Source organism: Plectrocnemia conspersa, unplaced genomic scaffold (genome assembly GCF_051122295.1).
Source record: "Plectrocnemia conspersa isolate PC_06_02 unplaced genomic scaffold, ASM5112229v1 ptg000004l, whole genome shotgun sequence".
Taxonomy (NCBI): domain Eukaryota; kingdom Metazoa; phylum Arthropoda; class Insecta; order Trichoptera; family Polycentropodidae; genus Plectrocnemia; species Plectrocnemia conspersa.
In genome coordinates, this window is record NW_028277168.1 from 20,421,157 (window position 1) to 20,443,851 (window position 22,695).

At 32.7% G+C, this 22,695-nt stretch overlaps 2 protein-coding genes across 2 annotated transcripts; one reads left to right on the top strand and one right to left on the bottom strand.

Annotated features, from left to right (window-relative positions):
* The first annotated feature begins 939 nt into the window (after positions 1–939).
* Positions 940–13,972, top strand: Cul3 (cullin 3). Its single transcript, XM_088185015.1, has 14 exons — positions 940–1,230; positions 1,375–1,572; positions 8,993–9,178; positions 9,242–9,448; positions 9,521–9,700; positions 10,390–10,584; positions 10,670–10,846; positions 10,911–11,081; positions 11,156–11,388; positions 11,802–12,048; positions 12,172–12,341; positions 12,408–12,546; positions 12,612–12,764; positions 12,837–13,972. The coding sequence occupies exons 1-13, from the start codon at positions 1,174–1,176 to the stop codon at positions 12,762–12,764; spliced, it is 2,313 nt and encodes a 770-aa protein (XP_088041141.1). The 5' UTR covers positions 940–1,173; the 3' UTR covers positions 12,837–13,972.
* Positions 13,973–15,835: 1,863 nt separating this feature from the next.
* LOC148236246 (uncharacterized) lies at positions 15,836–19,645 on the bottom strand. Its single transcript, XM_088185030.1, has 6 exons — positions 19,466–19,645; positions 18,998–19,386; positions 18,653–18,936; positions 16,524–16,680; positions 16,213–16,446; positions 15,836–16,142 (listed from the first exon to the last, which is right to left on the bottom strand). The coding sequence occupies exons 2-6, from the start codon at positions 19,374–19,376 to the stop codon at positions 16,075–16,077; spliced, it is 1,122 nt and encodes a 373-aa protein (XP_088041156.1). The 5' UTR covers positions 19,377–19,386; positions 19,466–19,645; the 3' UTR covers positions 15,836–16,074.
* Positions 19,646–22,695: the final 3,050 nt, after the last annotated feature.

A 22,695-nucleotide genomic window follows, 5' to 3' on the forward strand; every position in this document is an offset into this window, starting at 1 on the left:
GACTTCTAGGGGCGTAGGTTCACTTAGTGCAAATTTAGCATATTCTAGTATATTACTAGTTGAAAGTGAAGCGTAATGCTAATGAAGTCTTGCCGGAAGTGTACAGAACTGGGTGTCACCGGATCCACAAGATCCCCGTTGCAGTATACGATCTTGGACAAAGCCCACCAAGCAATGTCGCTTTCTAAAGGCGTATACTTATTTCGCTGTTCTATGAAACGAGTACATCTATTGGCTGGATGATCGCTGTATGAATGTGATTGTTCAGTAAGATTTTGAGCCCTGGATATTTAAGCCTGGACTCCGATGAAGAGAGGGTAGTCACAAGCAGTCTGTCGCAGACTCCGGCAGAGACTCTGAGAGAACAGCAGACGCCCATCCGCCCGCCGGCAGCATACTGTCATGGATGCTCGCACCAAAGAGGGATCGACTCTATCGTGCTCGTACTGTAGCAGAGAGACTTCCGCTGTACACTCGCTGCCACGCCACTTACAAGATCTCTGAGGAACTCCCACGGACATCATCTTTCTTTATGTTTCATGTTCTGCTTGTTTTCCCTTGAGAGACGAATTTTCTTAGTTTGTGTTTTGAACTTGACCCAATGAAATTTCTAAAACTATAATTTTGCAACTGTAAAATTGAGTTTCATAGACATTTTAGAGCAGCATATAATTTTGACGGCACAATTTTATTGCTTTTGACGTGAATTCTAAACTTGAATTCGAAATATTAAAAAAATGTAAATAATTTAATTTATTTTAAGTTTATAATTATTAGTGGGGTAATATCGAACATAAGTTTAAAATATAAAGTACACTTATTTTATTAATAAGAATATATTGTATGTATTGATTGGCACCCGTTCACTTAATAAATGTTTTTTTAGTCGTCATATCTAGCAAAAAATTGTATATGGCTTACAATTTTGGTGTTATCGAAGTTTAAATAATAAAAAAAATTTTTAGCTGAGCTGAGTTGTTGTTAGCTTAGTGCGATCGTTCGGTAGTCTAGGTCGTCCTCCTCGTTCGCCGTCGCCGTCGCCGTCCGGCCTGCAGCGGCCGGTCGCTCGGTCGCCGTCGCGCGTCGTTGGTGCTGGAGGCCGGTGGGCCGAGGGGGCCCGAGCCCCGCGCCCGACACCCGCTCCGTCTCAATTCCAGAAGACTCCCGGCCAAAATGATGAACAGTGCCACCATCAAGAAGGATGGCAAGATGCGCATCCGAGCCTTTCCGGTCAGTGCACTCGCTTCCGCCCCCGCGGACGTCAGGCCTACGCCTCCGCCCCCGCCCCTCGCACCTCGCTTTGACCTATGACACCTGTCAAAGTTTCGAAACCCTGCTTCGTGTCAAATCTCAACATGTCTCTATCTATTTCAGATGACTATGGACGAGAAGTATGTGGAAAATATCTGGACGCTATTAAAAAATGCAATACAGGAGATACAAAAGAAAAACAACTCCGGCTTATCCTTCGAAGAACTCTACCGCAATGCCTACACCATGGTGCTACACAAACACGGGGAGAGGCTCTACAACGGCCTCAAAGAGGTCGTCACGCACCATCTGGAGTTTAAAGTGAGTTTTCGTGTTCATATTTTAGACGATTAAGGTATTTGAGGTTAAAATAATATAATCGCTGTGTTCCTGTTATATACTTCTTAGTTGAGGAGATTTTTCGACTCTTATTACCCATCATGTCACAATGAATTATTTTCTTACCCAATTTGATGACAAAGCATTGTGTTTATTGTGCAACGACACTAAAAGTGCAATATACCTCATTAGTAGACTAATATTCACAACAATATGAAATATTACATCACAAGGCTGAATCTAAAGATGGTTTTTGAGTAGCTTGAGCTAATTAAATCGTTAGATTGTTTTTTGGCTTTTCGGCTACAACGGTTGCTCGATTAATAGTTCAATGAGTCGGCAGCTTTGATTCAGCAATAATATTGCTCAATCAAAGCTCAGTTAAAAGTGACTGTATGGTTCAACTTCAGGTGAAAGTATTTTCAGGGAAGTTGAGAAAACGTTAACAAAGTACAATTCGAAGGTTAATCATTGAGTCTATTGTATGTCTTAAACCATTGGGTCAACGATAAACTTCATTCGTTCTCGTAGATAAATCATAGTCAGAAATGGAGTTGAATATCCTGACTTGAGTGGTAAAGTTCTATAGAGCCTACAAGGCGTAAGATACTCGCATATAAAACTTGTACTAAGCTATATCGACTACTAGCGTAAATCATATCAAGCTACTTGCTGCAATGTATGTATCTTCTATACTACAGTTCCAGCAGTGTTTTTCAGATTCAGATAAGATACAGTTACAGATTGAACAAAGGAGACTGGTTCTGTCAAAACATTTGGATAAAATAATTACGTTTTATTTTCTAATTTCTTTCTAAACGATTAATTCAATTGTATTTAATAATATTTTTTTATTTTTTTTGTGTAAAACAGTAATTTTTATAAAATGGCTTAAAAAAATATTTCTGTTGAAGTGAAAATAGCCATTTGTACTTTCCTTGCTAAAGAAACTCATACTTATTGAGAAAGAGAACAAAAATTCAACGTGTCTTATCGATTAGTGATGGAAATAAAAAAATGTTGGCACTTAGACAGCAACCCTATACGTCACGACATAAAAGTGGACGAAAACGCAAAACGACCCCCTTAGATGGACAGAAAAATTGTCTCTATTGCATTGCGAAACAGGTGGATTACAAATAAAGGTATATTAACTATTTTAAATGATCAAGGAATTAAAATATCTAAGATAACTTTACAACGTCGTCCACGCAAGGTGGATTGTTAAAATCAACCCCGCAGTAAAAAACCTCGACTAACAAAGGCAATGAAAAAAACGTTTCGAATGGGCCAAGCAACACCGAGATTAGACTGCTAATAAATTATGTTTTAAAATGATTTTTTTTCAATTCGCACTATAAATATTTACTGAATTTTTTTTGTAAGTTTGTTTCTCCGATGAGACAATCATGCGATTATGTGCATAGACGACCTTCGGAGATGTACAAGGTAGAATGTATAAAAAGAGTCGTAAAACAACCATGTTTAGGGATGTTACTGTCTAGTTTTAGCCACAAGGTTGCTGATTCCCGTTATTTTTCTCAAGGAACGATGAATTAAGATTTTTTATAAAAACGTTTTAGGTAGATATTTTTACCCATATCTTATTGAAGAAAACTTTAAAGACAATAACTTAATAGTTCTGCAAGATGGAGCTCTCTACTACACGGCAAAATACTTGGCAAACAAAAATTTACAATTTTACCTTGGCCAGGAAATTGTTGAGAAATTCTTAAATCTATTAGCTAAACACACGCAGGGATCTGTCCGACGAACACTCGGACAGATCTGTCTAAGCTTCACCACACACGCAAACTCTGAACTCGGACATCAGTTTTATGTGTTTTTAGGTGATTCTACATTTCAACTAAACACACATATTATGAAAACCTATATACTGTACTAAAAGAATAACTAATGTCGGTTGACGTCAAAACAATAATCGATTACACGCTTTACAATTATTTTGAATATATATTTCTATCATGTTTGAAGTATCATAATTAATTATTATTATATAATTATAAATCATTACAAATTTATTGATTTTTATAATCTCACATAAAATATTTGATTTAATAAGTTTGTAAAAACTTGTTTTTATGTTATTTGTTTAAGCAGGCCAACTTACTACCTTCATAAATATCCTCAAGTTTGCCTATATAACATTTAATATTCAACGAGAAATATTTACCAACTACTTGGACATACTAATTATGAAATATCCATTTTTGCAAAGCCCAGATATAAACATAATGCTAAAATTTATTTTACCATTTGGTATTGCCAATCATACCCAGAAAGATAAATCACACTGCTTACAAACAATAAATTTGTCAGTCTGTTGATATTATTTTTCTAAAAGCTTGTGCGTAAACACAATTGTAAAAATTATATTTTACTAGAAAAATGAGTCAAGTTTAAGAAAAACAAACATGAGTTCTACAACAAAATATTACAGACCCGTATTAAATCTTCTATATATTTAAAATCATATGGTTTTCTTTATATGAAATTATATGGAACTCAAGATTTTTTCTTACACTTATGCGCATGCCAGTGAAAAAAAATAACTCAATATAGTAGATATGTAATAGACAAATTTATATTTAAATAAATATAAAATGTAGTACAGTTTTAATAAATGAAAACTTCTTCATTTATTATATTGCATAAATAAAAGTAGACTCCCGTTAACACTTTACTGACGGGTCGTTTTTTCGCCACTTAATGTGTAAAAATGGGCTATTTGGAAAGTACTTCACGCAACACAGATATAAAAACAAAAAATGATAACTTTTGAATTATAAGAAATTAAAAAACGAATATTTATCAAATGTTCTAAATTGTATTGGTACATATATTAAAATTATTTTATTAGTGGTTTTCAATCTGTGTCGCTTAAGATCAAAATTAAAATCATGAAATTTTTTTTATTTTTAGTTTAAAAAAATATTTACTATGAAATTAAATATCTTGAAAATTGATATAAATAAAATAAAAGAAAAAAAAAGTTGACGAAATGCATTGATTTTGTTCCATGAAAAATTTAGTGCATCTGCATCACATATAAACTAAAGTAAAATTCAACTTTAGTATGATATAAATGTAGGGTATCGTATCTTTTTATGAGCTTGTAATGTTTTAATGCATTTCTCTGAACAAGCAATAAAAAATGTTTGAATTAAAATTTAGTTAAAACACTAAAAGGCGCCACTGAATTACCATATGCAAAATTATATTTCAGTTTTCCAAATTAAAATTTTTAAGTTTATAGCTCTTTCACACTTTAAAAATAATTTACGATAAAAGTATACTAGCATCTCTGCTTAACCTTTTTAACAAGAAACTATGAAAAAATATTACAAGCTGTGTTGAGTTTATAGTCAATTATGAAGAAGCATTAAAAGTGATGATAATTTGAATAGCAAGCTTTAAAACCACGAAAGCTTTCGAATGTTTATGACCATAACATAATACACATTTGTGGCGCAAAAATGTTAAACAAAGAGCTCTTTGATGGTCCCTCACATGAAAGTCAGCTGCGGCAATAAAAATAATTATGTTTTGAAATATTTTGTTTCTTAAAACATTGATTAATAAATGGCAGCAGAAAACCTTTAGTTTTTGCGGGTAGATACTACCAAAACCGTTGTTAAACATCAGAAGTCGTAAAAGGTAGTAACTACCCATCCCTTGTATTGCCAGCAGCAGATATTATATTACCCATTGGTGAAGTTTTAATATGTTACTCTTTGTATGAAATCGTGCTATATGAGAATTTCACTCATATAATAACACAGATACCTCATGCAGTTTTACTTAAAACTGGTAAAGATTTTTTTATTTTAATCAATGATTCTACTACAACAGTAAAAAAACAACACTAATAGTGTAAGACCGACGTATTCACAGATCCACATCATTTGCTTTTAGATTTAATAGAATTGCCCGATCAGACAGCAAATAAAATTACTGAAATGTTGTTAACTTGTCTTAGTCTACATAGATTTTGTAATGGGTATTTGCAAAAAAATATTGTGGATTTTACTAGCTACGGTGCATGTGTCATGCTCGAAAAAAATACGGTTTCCCTCAACGGATGTTACAAATGTATCCCAATATTATAATATGCCATTGTCTTAACCATCATCTAGAATTGTTCATTAGAGATTCAATTAATGAAGTACAAGGAATCGATAATTAATATAATATAATTAAGCAAAGTATTGTGGTCTTTTAAGGCGAATTTCATCAAAACAATTTTTGATGGATCTCGCTTTAATGCGTAACATTTTATTTGAATTGTCGATTCTTTCGAATTCCCTTAAAAAATATATGACTGTTGTACATGCTGATAAACTTAATCGTTGTACCATACGTCTTTTAGAAAGTATGAAATATAAAAAAGGGAAAAAAGCAATAATAGTTGAGAAGTCAACTGAACAAATTAAATTTGAATCGATACACCTTACAGATAATAAAATAATTATCCCCATTAATTCAGGTCAATTTCTTACCAGCATTATGAACAATATGATTAATTGTTTGCAGGTAACAAAAGAGGAATCTTCCGATATATCAGAATTCATGATATTATATCCCAATAATTGGCGATCAGGTATATCCTCAGATTTTGGCAATAGTGAATTCAATTTCTTAACCCAAAATGCGTTTAGAGATTACGTTGACAATAATGGACTGTGTATTCCACCAGATTAAAAGCCACTAATAAAGTTTTGAAAAACTGTGCCATGTAATTCTGTCGAGTGTAAAAAAGGATTTGATTATAATAGATACTCGATCCAACTTACTTATTAAATATACTGCAAACCTAATGTTTATTTAACTCCACGGTTCACCGATTGCGATGTGAAACCCAAAACTTTATGTAAAAAAGGTTAACAACACATCGATCAGCAGTTGAATACAAACACGCGTTTTGCAAAATCCAAGATGTTAAAGAAAATGCAGTATGGAAGTTTTTATAAAGTATAAAACACCATAATTTCAATAAATAAGAATATTTATTAATTAGCATTTGATTTTTTATGTTTTTTAAATGAAAAAAGTAGGGGGTGTGGGGGTAAAAATATAACACCGCCCTGGTTCTTTTTATTTAGCACTACACCACTACTTACGATCATTAATTGATTGCTACCCATCTTTAATGCAAGTCTGTGGTATTTCGGTAGTCAGTGGTTGAACATCACTACATTAATTTTCCAGATCGGACATATGGTTAAAAAGCTATATACACTTGAAATAATTCTGTTTTGTTTTTCTGTAAATGAAAATTACAGTATCACTTAACTGACTAGTCAGATAATAACTAGTCTCCATGTTCGCTGATGGTAGTCCACAGAACAGATACAATCTACCTTTTCATCCATAAAATAAATGTAAGTACTATATTAATCAAAATATTACGACTATTTTTTTCAATTTAATAAATATCAAATCACATTGCGATCGTAAAATGAAATACATTTATAATAGATTTAATTTGACCCACACTAGCTGTTATAACCCGCTAACGATTGAACTTTAACACTAGGTTTAAGGGCATTTCTTATATATATATATACATATTTTTATAGGCACCGTTTTATCGAACCATATGAACCAAAGTAAATTTGACTGGTGCCGGAAAAAAAGTAAATTTGACTGGTGGCGTAATTCTAGTGTTCAGATGCTAAAAATATTATTTGAAAATATTTTTCTAGTTTTAAAATTTCGTGTTCGTATCAAGTCGGGGTCCACCACTTTCGGGATTCTAACCCTGAGGGGTGTGACTCCACAGCCAGTAAGATGCAAGTGGAAGCTAGTGAGAATTTTATTAGATTATATTATATATTGCAATAGATTATGATGAGCGAGATGTTTTCTCCGAACAGTGGTGGAGAAACTGGTGCAGGGATGTTGTCCGTGAAAGATCCCTAGAGTTCTGGATGGTGTGGCAGCGACGGTATTGCTGAGGTTGATTCCTTTGTTGCAGTGCTCTTATGGTGGGGTTGATCCCTTTGGTGCGGTGCTCGTATGGTGGAGTTCCTCTCAGGATGTGACAGTATATTGTCCGCGTGCGGACGGGCATTTGCTAGTCTCTTCGAATGTCTGCCAGAATCTGCCAAGTGACTACCCCTCTCCTCATTGGAGTCCATGCTAAAGTATTCAGAACTGCAAAGCTTGCTGACCAATCACAATTATGCAGCGATCATCCAGCTAATTGCTGCACTCACTTCTTAGAACAACGAAATAAATAAACGCCTTTAGAAAGTGACAAGTCTGCAAGGTCAAATTGCGCAACGGGAATATTGTTGTCTTATGGTGCTATTTGTCTTCCAGTGATATATTGTTTCCCGTGACTGTTCCGTAACAAAGAAATATTCATTCAATGCACCAGAGAATCCTTGCGTTTTATTTATGGGGAAACCCTTTAGTTTTAGTCGTAACGAGAGCCTTTATGTGATCACACTATTGTCTAGTTTAACCTTATTGATAAATAATCACTTTTCAAGAATAAGATTCCCGTAAAACGAGGGATATCTATGGTCCCCACATAATTTTTTTTAATAAAAATAAAATACATTTTACATATAAATTAATTAAGGTTTAATTTTAATTTTACACAATCAAAACTATTGATTAAATAACTTTAACAGACACACCATACAAGTGAAACCAAACTTTTGATTAATTTATTTTTGTTATTTCTTTTAATTCAATACTTATCATATTTTAACTTTGCGTTGTGCGAAATTCTCACATTGTTGTCATGCAACAGGTAGCAAAAATAGAACCCATCAATTATGTGTTAACATTATAACTATGTTAGTTGCACTTCAATCAAATTGATTATGGATTTGCTCATACAATTTAAATGATGCAAATTTATTAATTAGGTTCATTATAAGGCGCTAGACAATAGTTTCTGAATTAATCTATTCAGTGGTTGATAAATAATAATGTACCATGACTACAATCGAGTGTAGTGACATTGAAGATTGTATGATGTTTACATACAATAAAAACACAAAAATCTAATAAAAAATTCATGTTGTAGTAATACTATTTCATAATTGTATTGCATTACATTATGCAGACATCAGTAAGGCGGTTCTTAAATTCTTTCACTTTACTTAGTTGATTGCCTGTGATAATTTCATGTATTTAATTTTGTTTATATTAACTTTTTAACCAAATTGCAATCTCTCAAACGACTGTTTATGATATACTCATCTCAATCAGTTTCTGTCTATGTTGACATACTTTTAGTTGAAATCAATAGACATTTTATGCTCGCTATAAAAGAAAAATATTATCCGAATACCTGAAATTTTATTAAATATTTAGATAACTTTAAGAAAACTTGCAATGAAATATAATTTAACTTTTATTATAGGTTAGAGAAGATGTCTTAAAATCGCTGCACAATAATTTCTTACAAACTCTCAACTCTGCGTGGACTGACCATCAAACGAGCATGGTCATGATACGAGACATCTTGATGTATATGGATCGAGTGTATGTTTCGCATAATGACGTCGACAATGTTTACAATTTGGGACTCGTTATATTTAGAGATCAGGTTAGTACTTTATTTATTTTTTAAATGCAAAAGAACGTCGATGTAACATGTTTTTTGTTTTAGGTTGTGCGTTACGGTTGCATCAGAGAACACTTGCGTCAAACGCTACTCGAACAAGTTGCTCGCGAGAGACGAGGTGAGGTGGCGGACCGACTGGCCGTTCGTGCAGCTTGCCAAATGCTCTTGCAGCTAGGCATCCAAAATTCTCGGCGCGTCTACGAAGAGGACTTCGAAAGACCGTTTTTGCATCAATCGGCCGACTTTTATAAAGTCCGTATTCAATTCGGTCTTGAGTTTCTAATGAAAAGTACGGTGAGAGTGATAGTGCGTGTTGAATTTTAGATGGAATCTCAAAAGTTTTTGGCGGAAAACAGTGCCGCTGTTTACATAGCACGAGTGGAGGCGAGAATTGCCGAAGAAGGGGAACGAGCTCGGCATTATCTAGATGTGACAACGGAACCTCGAATCGTGTCTGTGCTAGAACAAGAGCTAATTCAGCATCATATGAAAACTATAGTCGAAGTATTATATATTAAATTTTATATTATATTATATATATTAGTGCCGATCTTTCCTGTTGATGTGCGTGGAATTATGTTATAGCGACGTTCCTTGTTCCGTCTTTTGGTTTTAGGCTGACAGTATTGAACCCAGGTTCTCGATTAACTATTCCTACTAGGAATCAATCACTTTCTACCCACAGATACTGCAGAACATCAAGAAAGATGTATGCCGATGGAGAAATTCAGCGATTTTTCTTCAACTGCTGTAATGAACTCCAATGTTGCCAGTTGTTGTTTCTGACCTGGTCAAAAAGAGTACTACAGGACTCGCTAGAGTGGCTGAAATGCATATTTTATTCATCAATGAATTTTACCTCTTCACTACTCAAAAAACGAATATCAGAGAGCTATAGTCTTATGTTGCAATTGTAGTGGCTATTTTAAGTTATATTGCCGTGTTTTCGTGTTCCAACCCTGATTCGTAGTGTCATCTGTCAGCCACTCATCAAGCATTCCATATGATTTATTATTTTCATGGCGAATTGGGAATTGAAGCTCTAAAGTGAAAAGACAAATTTGCTGCTAGTTCTCCAATTCTTTAAAGTAGTTAATTTATAAGTCGAACAAAAACTGACTGAAAATATTCTACCAATTGGGGGTATTCATGATCAAAGAATAAAAAATCAAACGTGATGTTATTTGTTTTAGATGGAAAATAGTGGAGTAGTTCATATGTTACGGAATACAAAAACGAATGAGCTTTGCTGTATGTACCGTCTGTTGGCGCGCGTCGGTGGCGGATTATCTGCAATGAGTGAAGCTGTCAGTAGTCATCTACGTGAACGAGGACGAGCACTTGTGCAAGATCATCAAGATGGAACTAATGCTATCGTTTATGTACAGGTATTTTGTATTTTATATTCTATATTTTTTATTTTTTTATACCGATACATTTTTTTTATATATTGAGTGTATTGCTTATTTTCAGAATTTATTGGATTTAAAAGACAGATTTGATCACTTTTTGAATAATTCATTTAATACCGACAAAATATTTAAGCACATGATAGGAGCAGATTTCGAATACTTTCTAAATTTAAATACAAAATCACCTGAATATTTATCATTATTTATTGACGATAAGTTAAAGAAGGGTCTTAAAGGGGTGAGTACTAAATTAGGATTGACGGTGATTGATAATGTGTGTTATTCAATAATTCTCTGTGTAGATGAGTGAACAAGAAATCGAAGCCGTCTTAGACAAGACCATGGTGCTCTTCCGGTTCCTCCAGGAGAAAGATGTCTTTGAACGATATTACAAACAGCATCTTGCCAAAAGATTATTACAGAATAAGTCGGTTTCGGATGACAGTGAAAAGAACATGATCTCCAAACTAAAGGTTTTTGAATCGGATCCAAATGTAAACGTCGATAATGTTGGGCGATTATGTTCAATTGTGCTTTTCTTATTCAGACTGAATGCGGGTGTCAATTTACTTCAAAACTGGAAGGAATGTTTAAAGACATGACTGTGTCTAACACCATAATGGAAGAGTTTAAAGAGCACGTAACGACATCCGGTGCGAGTTTACACGCTGTCGATCTCTCCGTCAGGGTGCTCACCACCGGCTTTTGGCCCATCCAATCAGCCACTTCCAATTGCACAATACCCGCTGCTCCGCGCAACGCCTTCGATGCATTTCAGCGGTCAGTGAATGATATAATCGTCTTATACTAGGCAATGATATTGTATTATTTTACACTCGACCATAGTCAATGTTTTTTAATTGAGTTGTTAACTTCCACCAGCACGTTCATATATGTTTTTGGATGTTCCACGCGTGACATTGTTACATAAAATTGACCATGAAAGAAGCGTTCATGTTTAGAAAAGAGGATTTCCAATCTTTTATAGATAGAAGATATGCAGTGAGTTATAATGAATGTGTCTCTTACTGAACACAGTGGTTTTGTTCTTTACTTATAAAGAAAACTTATAATAAATGTAAACTAAGAATATATATTTGGCACATTTGTATCGAATTTTATTAAGTTTCAAATGATTGTGTGTTGGGGATAACACAAATCCTTGTTTGTTGCTTATATTTTTTAATTTACAGATTCTATCTTGGCAAGCATTCTGGAAGGCAGCTGTCACTTCAGCCGCAGTTAGGAAATGCTGATTTGAATGCAGTGTTCAGAGGTCCGGCGTGCGCTGGTGGAAGTTCTGCCACCCCTGGCGGTAACGGCGTCGGCTCGAGTGGCTCTCAAGTCATAATGGTCAACCGGAAACACATCATTCAAGTTTCGACGTATCAAATGTGCGTGCTGTTGCTGTTCAACAACAGGGATAAGCTTACATATGAGGTAAGACACTTGTTCATAATTTTTCATTAAAAACATACCTCATTGAACATAAATTTCAATATTTTAAAAATGTTCGCTTTACAATATTTGTATAAGACTGATTAATATATTTTTTACATAAAGGAAATCAAAAGCGAAACTGATATTCCGGAAAAAGAGTTAGTCCGAGCTTTGCAATCTCTCGCTTTGGGCAAAACTGCGCAGCGAATTCTTCTCAAGCAGCCAAAAACTAAAGAAATAGAGCCAATGCACGTATTCTTTGTTAACGATTCATTCACGTCAAAACTATACAGGTAATTTCGCAATAGATTTGACGGCTAGACGTATGATATGCTATTTAAATGATTCACATTTTTCAGAGTTAAAATCCAAACTGTGGCGGCGAAAGGAGAATCAGAGCCTGAGAGAAAAGAAACGCGAAGTAAAGTAGACGAAGACAGAAAGCACGAGATAGAAGCGGCAATTGTAAGAATTATGAAAGCTAGAAAGAAGATGGCCGTAAGTTTATAAAAATTGTTTTTTACCTATTTTTATGGCGATTTTTATCGATTTGTTTGTTGCAGCATAACATATTAGTAACCGAAGTAACGGATCAACTAAGAAGTCGGTTCCTGCCGTCGCCCGTTATTATTAAAAAGCGCATCGAAGGCCTCATTGAGAGAGAATACTTAGCGAGAACGCCAGACGATCGTAAATTATACACATATGTCGCTTAGGTAATTGTTTTCTATTTTATATAAAATTAAAATTAATTGATGATTTCATGATTAGATTATTTTTCATTTTAGATCTCATTCACAAGTGACTTTCCTTTATATACATATATGTATTTAACAAAAAATAGTGAAATCGCAAATGTGAAATTCTTGGAAAATGATTCATATAAAATAAATATATATAAATATATATATAAAGTAATAGGCAGCATTGTAAATTGCTTACAACGTTCAGAAAAAAATATATATTTAACTTATTGGAATAAGAATAATGAATTAGATTAAAATGGATAACTCGTCTGCCCGATTATGATATTTTATTTTAATTGTTATTCTCATCATGAAATTTATCATGTAATAACAGCAAATGATGGATAAATGTAAATTTTGCATTCGTAATAGTTTATAAAAGCGTATTTAAATATATATATTATATACATACAAACAACGCGCAATTGTGTACTTTCCTATTTGCTGAAATTTAAAAATAGAGGAATTGCGATATCACTCGTTAACGTGATAAAAAACATGAATTACGATACGTAAAAAGTTTGTGAATGTGCAAATGTGTGCATTTTTTGTGTAAATTTATTTTAACTATAATGTAATGATTCTACGCTGACAGATATTTTTTTTAAATGAATTTTGATTATGTACGTACATCAGTAGTTTGTTGCTAATCATCACAAGTGACGACATATTCTGTATAAATTTTAATGTTAAAGAATTGTAATGACTCGTTTAAAATTGGATGAAAAGATCGTTTTGTCTATATCTTAAAAGCAAGTAAAATTCTCTTTATTTAATATTTTTTTTTATATATGAATAAAAAATTTCATCTAGTAATTTTTTTTTATTTGCAACTACTACGTTTGATTCTAAATATTTCGAGTCATCATATGAATTAATATATATTTTTGTTTATTTCTGTGCAATAATAATAATGTTTTATAATTAAAAATAAATCTTTGACTGCTTCGAACGTTCTATCCACAATGTGATTATATTAAAGGATGTGTTACTTTTTGTTTAAATCACCGAAAATTAAATTAAAAATGAAATATAAAAAAAAAAACGCTTAAATTAAATACGGCAGTTAAAAAACTTTTTTATTATGCATTTATCGTTTTTCATCGTTGAAATAATTGTTTTCGTGATAATTATATAAATTATTGTTCTTGGTATGTAATAAAGAAATTGTATTTTTATCACTTACTTTTTTGTCGCAAGTCATGTTTATCCTTATTATATTATGTATAAAGCGGAATAATATTAATAATAAAAAACATTGTATATAAACGTTAACTTTTAACATGCATGATGTTTATAAGACATTTTTTTTCATAAATTAATACCTAAAATTTCAGGTAAATTATAGACATTTTAAATAAGAAAATATTTAATAGACATAAAGATAAAATTACTTGAATAATTTTTAAATAAACTAATTATACGTATTTATAATATATATATAACATGGCACAAGATATGTATATTTTAAACAAATTTCGAATGAGACGTACATCTTATCTAACTACACGTATAATAACAAGAAAACATTATTTATCACTCACAAGAGTTCATTTAACTGAGCCAAACAATCCGAGTAATATTAAAAATTCCAATTATATAATAACCAGTGGGATAGTAAGTGACAAATAGCTGGAAACCTGAGTACAAATCCTATATGAAACCTAGTGATTTTCTATCGTTTCTAGGAGATCGGAATTAGTAACCATTAAACGGTTACAATTCCAATCGATGATCACATATTAAGTTTTCCTAATTTCACTGATAATTCAATAATAGGTCGTGCATAGTAAAATAATTTATTAAAAGCTGTAATAATAGTTTATAATTAACCGTTTTTGTGCCACAATGTGTATTATGTATCTACGCGTTCAGTGCTGTGTATTTTTAGATTTAAAAAAGATCATTAACATTCGAAAAGCACTCAATGAAGTTGATTCATTAGGCAAGGGCTTTATATTTATTTTATATTTTATTTGCAAACGACATATTATGTATGGACGTAGTGAAAGCCCTCGCGCTGCTCAAGAAAACATAATATGCTTCTTCTTAGCGTGAGAGAAAAGTCTCGCACGGCACTAGCGTCATGACTGCATCAAGCGACAAAATGCTTGCGTGGCATTAAAAAGGTTAATGAAACAGATGACACTGATTTTCAGACTGCTGTTAAACTAACGGCATTATAACACATTGGGCTAATGCTCGTCATATTAGAACAGATGATTTACAATAAAATAAATAAGTGTGAAATATGTCGGCTAATATTTTGTGGAATATCACTAATAATTTAATCCATCACAGATTTTTTTCATAGTAAAATAGACGGATCATTTAGACCAGTTAACTTTTTTCTCGTGATTTTACATACGCTTTTGTATTATCAGGACACTGCTTATTACAAGTAACAAATTCGTATAATTATCTCATTAATAACTGTTAAACAAATTATTTTGAACACTTATGTGGCTTTTATACATTAATTTATTAGCTATTTGAAAGCGTCCAATTGTTCTAAATATATAAGTGAATAGTTCAGTAGCGTAGTTATTAACTTCAGAGGAAAATTTAAATGAGCAATATATAAAACAATTGTTCCACAAAACGACTTGTTTGTGCATTACTGTGAACACCTTATGAATATTTTTCCGATTAAATTACACTAATGCACAAACAATTCGTTTTATGGAACAAAGTATTATTTAAATACACATATCTCTCAAAATAATCCACCCTTCAAAATAATAAAAGCACCCTTAAAGAGCTAATATAAAAAAATATAATAAAAGTATTTTTTTAAAACAAACAAACATAAGCACTACATAACAAACAAGTAGTTAACGAGAAAATTATTCTATATGTCAAAATTTATTAGTTGGGATTTTTTTATAGCTACGCCACTGACTAGTAAAAACGATGTACATTTTCAGTATTTTAGTATCATCATAAAAAATATATTTAAAACATATTTTTGGATTCGTGCCACCACGCTCTCACAGCTGATCAGTAACTACGCCTCCACAGATACAGTAAAAAAATATGACTAATATCCACAATATAAATATCGCTCAAAATTTATTTAACTACGATATGTTATATTTCATATTCATGTTGAAAATTGCACTTTGATTTTATTAAATATATGAAAACAGACTCGACGGACTCGAAGCTTCGGTGATCGACTATAGAATACTATAAACTGTTTGATTGAATCTAATAAAAATAATATTCTATATATGCACAACGTAAGACCGCATATATAAAATATTATTTTGCCACTCAATCAAAAATTCAATTGACCCATGTCATGTTTTTCAAGATGTGCGTTCAAAGACGCTGTGGACGTAAAACCTGAAATATTAAAAATAAAATTGTATTTCGAATAAGACGACTATATAACGACAATATAATCAATACTCACTTTTGTAACAAACAGTGCAAACATTCGATCGTTCCTCGTTGTGGTTCATCACGTGGACAATGAGCGCCGAAGATCCGCTAAACGTCTTATTGCATATCTCGCAAACGTGTTTCTCTTTGACGTGTATTTTTTTATGTTTCGAAAGTTCATTTGATTGACAGAACGCTTTTTGGCAAACAGAACAGACGTATGGCTTTTCTCCAGTGTGCGTCCTGTAATGGGCGATCAGATTGCCTAAAATAAAAACAATTTAATTTCAATCCCATTATCATTTTACAATATAACGGTGTATATTTTTAAATTTGGCATACTTGACGACGAGAACGCTCTGCCGCAGTCGTTGCAAACGTGAGGCTTTTCACCGGTGTGCGTTCGCATGTGCATCTGCAAGTCTTTCAACCTTTTGCATCCTTTTTGACAATGGTTGCAAACGTACGGTCGTTCGTCACTGTGAAGTTTCATATGCGCCTGAAATCGTATAGTTACTATATAAAATCACAGGTTACCTAGTGCTAATTAACAAACCAATATGTTTATATCGTCACTTTGAAAAAAGACTCGACTCATTGTTGGGATTTGTATATAAAAGGATTTTTATGTAAAAGAGAATTGTCACGCCTTCCAGATGGTATCGCATTTGTTTTTAATATTTGCAAATATTTGGCTGCATTCATTATCCCTTCTATTCGGACAAGATCTCCCGTTTCAAATGCAGAAATGCAACCCTAAACTTGAATACTGCCAACCCCGTACTTAACAAGCTTCGTCTACGAACATACTGCCTTCGCTTATAACCAAATAACTCGAACCTAGACTCATCTGACCACAAAACTTGATTTTACTGTTCTGAAGTCCAAGATGCGTGACTTTTTGCATATTGCAGCCTCTTCTGTTTATTATTTCGCATAAGTAAAGGCTTACGAACCACTACGAAACCCTGAATTTAAAGGACTCAATTTCTCGTCCCTTCTTGATTAAGCATTACGATTCTATGTCTATCCGTTAACGATATTTTCGACATTATGTCAATAAAAGATGATAGAAATAGAAAAGTTGGAATAATATAATTTTACTAGCATCTGCAAGATTAATTATATTTTCACTGGTAAAAATATATATCTACCGGTGAAAATGTATTTCGATATGATTTCATAGAAATGACATATTTTAAAAAATATTTTCGGGATAGATTCGACTGTTTTTTTAGGTATTCTTCGAGGGATAACCCGAGAATTTTTGGTCTAAAATCAGAAACGTCATATCAGCTTTTTTAATATTTCTATTTCATTAAGATTCATAGTATTTAACACTTGACCAACGGGTCGTTTTTTCGTGATATGCGAAAACGGACTGTTTCACGAGAACTTTGTGCAACACAGAGATACAACAAAAAATAGGATAACTTTTGAATTAAAAAACAAAAATTTATCAAATGAGTACATGTTAAAATTATTTTATCAGTGGTTTTAAATCTATGGGTCGCATAAGATCAAAATTAAAATCATAAAATTTGTTTTATTTCTAATTTAAAAAATATTTACAAAGAAACTAAATATCTTGAAACTCAATATAAATAAAATAAAAGAAAAAATGCTGATTTTGATCATTAGTTGACGAAATGCGTTGATTTTGTTTCCATGAAAAATGTAGTGTATCCGCATTGAATAGAACTTAAGCAAACTTCAACTTGAGTATGACATAACTATGACATGTCACATCTTATTTTATGATTTTTTAATGTTTTAATGCATTTCTATAAACAAGCGAAAAAAATGGTTCCGAATAAAATTTGGTTAGAACACTAAGGGGCACTACCGAACTACGTAAATTATCATATACAAAATTATATTTCAGTCTTCCATGGGTTAAAATTTTAATATTTATAGCTTTGTCAAACTTTAATAATAATTTACGATGCTTAAAAAAGAATTTACGATCAAATTATACTATCATTTCGTGTTTCAACAAATAGCTCTTTGATGGTACTTCACATGGAAGTCAGCCGCAGCAATAAAAATAATTATGTGTTGAAATATTTTTTTTAAAGTATAAACATTGATTCATAGCTTTAGTTTTTATGGATAGATACTACCAAACCCTTCCTTAAACATTAGAAGTCGTAAAAGGTAGTCGCTACCCGTCCCGTGGATTACCAGCAGCGGACAAAGCAGGCAGATATTACTCGACCTGTTGGTAGTGTTGATTGAATTACATAAATTTTTCTGGCCGGGGGCAAATACCCCCCCCACCTGCTCAATAATAAAAACATCTGCAATGTCTAGCCTGTGTCTCATTGTCATACCATCCCTACACAGTTGTCAAAATCCCAATCAATGTCAATGTTATATGATTGTGCACATTTTGAAATGCCTTTACTGAAGACCTATTAGTTTTGTGTTGCGAGTCTTCTTCCAAGTTGATAATATATTATTATTATAACCTTCAGATTGCTATTATGTGAAAAGGCTTTTTTACACGCGTCACACTTGAACGGTTTCTGACCAGTGTGCACATAGACATGTCTGGATAACTTGGTAGCAGTGCCGAATACTTTAAAACAAATTTTACAGGGAAACCCTTTAGTATCAGTCTTGATATCGTGCAGTTTATCGAGATCCTCAAAAGTATAACCCAGTAAATCTCCGTGATTTTTCAAAGACACTGGCACAGTATGAGATAAATCTGCTAAGATGCTGTCACTGTGCGGTAGCTCAGATTCGGATACTAAAATCAAAACATTTTATTAATCGTGATAATTTACAAAATAAAAACAACGATTTAATACCTTGCACTGGAGCTAAGGGTCTCGGGTCCATGTCTTCACAATTAGGCGTTTCTAATAACCCGGATGCTTCGATGATGGACTCGGGCATCGGTTCTTTCGCAGTTTGCAACGAAGCTAAGTGCTGTCGTAGTCGTCTATCGGAAGCTTCGCATTGCTTCTTGAATTGAAACGATATATCCAGTTTAACGATGCAGTCGTGACATATTCGTCCGGGTAGGCCGTCAGCAGGCCAGACTTGCACGCCGGCTAGAGCCATCAATTTTCTGGACATATGCACTCGAAAGACGGAGACTGCGTTGTGCGAAGGTGGCGCACGACAGCAGGCGCGACACAAACCTGATATGTCTATCGGTAGTCCGGTTGTATGGACGGAAGCCATTTTGCATATTCTATTCAAATATTATGACATAAAAATACTAAGTAATGTTCATAATGGTAAGTTTATTAAATCAAATCTTCCATACATACATTTTACAATCCTGATCATTTACTCAATTTACAAAACAAACATATTTTACACATTTATTATACGTTTTACAGACAAAATGTATTAAAGCAATGGGTTATTTCGGTAAAAATGTCCGGTAATCGTTTACCGAAAACAAATATGACAAGAGAAACAACTTATGCATTTTTGGTCTAAGCATTACGTTTGTTATCCATACACGTGTTTGATGTAAAATTAACAATAATTCAAAAACACTGTTATATATAAATATTACAATTTTAAAATAAATTTTTCATATTTAATAATGATTTTCATTGTACAATGGGTTACACTATTTGAAAAATATTTCATAGTCCTCACCAATGGTGATAAATTACAGTCACAGAACAGAGAATATATAGAAGCGGGGTTCGCGGTGAAAAACAAACTCTGCCTACTAACGTCAAACGGTCTTGTCACGCATCACGCAGTGAGCGACGGATCTCCACATTGATTTTTATAAAATTACTAACTCTTTACAAGTGCATAGGCTTGCCGAAATATTTTAGTGGGTAGTTATAATCGTAATTCTGAGAACTATGCAAAGAAATTTGTCGTTTTTAATTGCTCACTTTAGTTTTAAAAAAGGATTGCAGGTCTAATTGCTCAGTCTCGCTTAAGTGACCGTTATGTTCAATTATGTGATTTCGGCTTTTATTTGTCGTTATATCTTTTTTTTATTTAATAATTTATTTAGAAAATTATATAAACATTTGAAAAATGTGAATTAAGTAAAACTAAAAGAACGAATACAATTTTATTGCATTCGTATATCGCATATTATTGACTGAATATGTCAAAAATTAGTAAACACATTCATTGTTCACGACACACTGTCCAAAATGCTTTGAAACGGTTCAACGAATGTGGTTCTTACAAATTAAAGTCAAGAACTGGAAGAAAATGAAAGACAACTGCCCGGGAAGAACGAATATTAGTTCGCGAGTCCCTTAAAAACTGTCGAAAAATGTCTTCAAAGCTGGCTGCTGAAGTCTCTGCAAGCGAAAGGCCATCCATTTTTTCACGGATGGTGAGAAGAAGACTTAACGATGTGGGACTCAGATGTTTTAAAGCCCGACACGAATCATGGGTTTCAGGAATAAATAAAACTCGAAGGTTAGAGTGGGTCCGAAAACACCGAGATTGGAAATCTTCAAGTTTTTTTACACTAACTACACGAATTAATGAAAGTTTTAAAACTAATTACAGTTTTAAAACTTTCATTAGGTTAAGTCCTAAATACAAATTAAACAAACCCAACTCCAAAAGAAAATAAGTGGAAGAAGAAGTACAGACAGTCGTCGCATCTCGCATATTGCTCCATAGTTTGTCTGCACTTCAATATTACACTATGTTTTAAAAATATGATTGCTTTCCTTACCGCCTTTTTGACATTTTTATATAACGTATATTTCAATACAATAATTAATTTTACAAACACAATTATAAAAAATACATGTTACTGTTTTATAACTATTTTTATGTTTATAGCTGTGTTATTTGCTAGAATATAATAAAAATAATATGAAACGTAGATGAATAGCAAAAAATAAAAATAAAATAAGAATATTTGTAGTTTTCAAGCTTGTCCGATGTGTGCTTTCTTCGAGCCATGAGAAATGTTCGTTTCGCACTTTACTATTTAGACTAGGGTTCGAACTCGAACCCAATAATTTATCTCCGGCGATTACTTTATTCAAGAAATCTAAATCGTCTTCCCAGCAATTCCTGACAAAGTTTTTGGCCACTAGTTTTCACATTATTTTTCCAATTTCTACTTGTTCCAGACCCTGAATCACATTTTGCTCGTTCGCTCTTAAAAAAAATTCATCATACTTTGAACACATTTATTTTTCGGGTGGAAGATTTCTGGAGTTTCATACACAATTTTATATCGCTTGTTATTTTCTCAATTGCAAAAATAGCGAGGTATTAAAATAAAAATAACGTAGCACTAACAAGTCTGAGCATGCACATTTTCTCGACCCTTTTTGGCACATAAAAAACACATTTTTCGAAAGAGTGGTATCTTCATAAGCATCGAATATATTTTCTAATATCTCGGCGGCAGTGTTTCAATGCAAACGTAATGATGTATCTAAACTCTGCTTAAGACTGTTTACAAACAAAGGTAGCACAGCACTAATCCAGCAGATCGAGTAGAAACAAATTGGACATGGGATTAAGATCTCTACCAACACGCCGATATCTATAAATACGGTGTAAGGCTATCTAGCAGTGAATACGCAAATCAGTATAATTACTTTTGTGACGAGCCTTGTGTGTGGAATTAGCTAAAGCCAAAAACATGTTTGTGGAAAATATATAATAATAATCGTTAGATATAAGCTTTGTATACTATTTCAATAAACACGAAAACGACTATAAACGAGGCGGAGTCAAAATAAAATCTTTAAAATGTTAAAATAATATAGTTAAAAAAGAAACTGGAGAGTATAAATTAGGCATTCAACAAAATGTCCACTTTAAATTCAAAATTACCAAAATTAAAAATGTGTATCTATATACAGATTTATATAGTTACAGATATGAGTTTTTGAAGGCAAGTAACTGCAGTAGTTAATTACTTTTATAATTTTTTTTTTAAATATCTCAGCTAAGTTTGTCAAAAATAGCGGTTATTCAAAAAATGTTTTTTTTTCTTTCTTTTAACACTTCTGCTAAAGCTAAAGAATTTATATTATGTATCTTTTTCATTAAAATTATTATAGAAGTTTAAAAAATACTTCAACAGAGTTAACATATGCGACTTAATGCTTCAATGGTAATTTTCAGTATTTTTTTAGAAACCCGAAAGACAAGATTTTTATATTTGACTTCAAGATGTGATTATTTTAATTTAAGAAATCGTTCAAATGCCGGCTCAGGTGTTGGGATTTCGGAGTTTTTCCCGAGGCATATATAAAATCATGTTTATGCTTTTTCGACATTTGTTTCGGGAGGGCCTGCATATAATATTTTCCAAAGGCTCGCGAAACCCCCAGCTAGCCCTGCAAATGCCTTTACCTATCTAAGTTTTGTAGTTTTGTTATATATTATAAACATAGTTAAATTTATAAATGTATATATATCCCGATACTACGTTTGTCCGTAACATGTTCTTGCCTTGGAGTACTCATTTGTCTGAGTAGTCAGTGTTTACATTTGTTGCTTTAATATTGGTGCAGAGGTATTAAAATACTATTTTTCA

Coding starts and splice junctions, on each gene's coding strand:
- Cul3 (XM_088185015.1), top strand. CDS start 1,174: ATGATGAACAGTGCCACCATCAAGAAGGATGGCAAGATGCGCATCCGA. Junction 1,231..1,374: donor TGCGCATCCGAGCCTTTCCG/GTCAGTGCACTC, acceptor TATCTATTTCAG/ATGACTATGGACGAGAAGTA. Junction 10,585..10,669: donor ATGCTATCGTTTATGTACAG/GTATTTTGTATT, acceptor GCTTATTTTCAG/AATTTATTGGATTTAAAAGA.
- LOC148236246 (XM_088185030.1), bottom strand. CDS start 19,376: ATGGCTTCCGTCCATACAACCGGACTACCGATAGACATATCAGGTTTG. Junction 18,937..18,997: donor ACCCTTAGCTCCAGTGCAAG/GTATTAAATCGT, acceptor TTTTGATTTTAG/TATCCGAATCTGAGCTACCG. Junction 16,143..16,212: donor TTGCACTGTTTGTTACAAAA/GTGAGTATTGAT, acceptor TTAATATTTCAG/GTTTTACGTCCACAGCGTCT.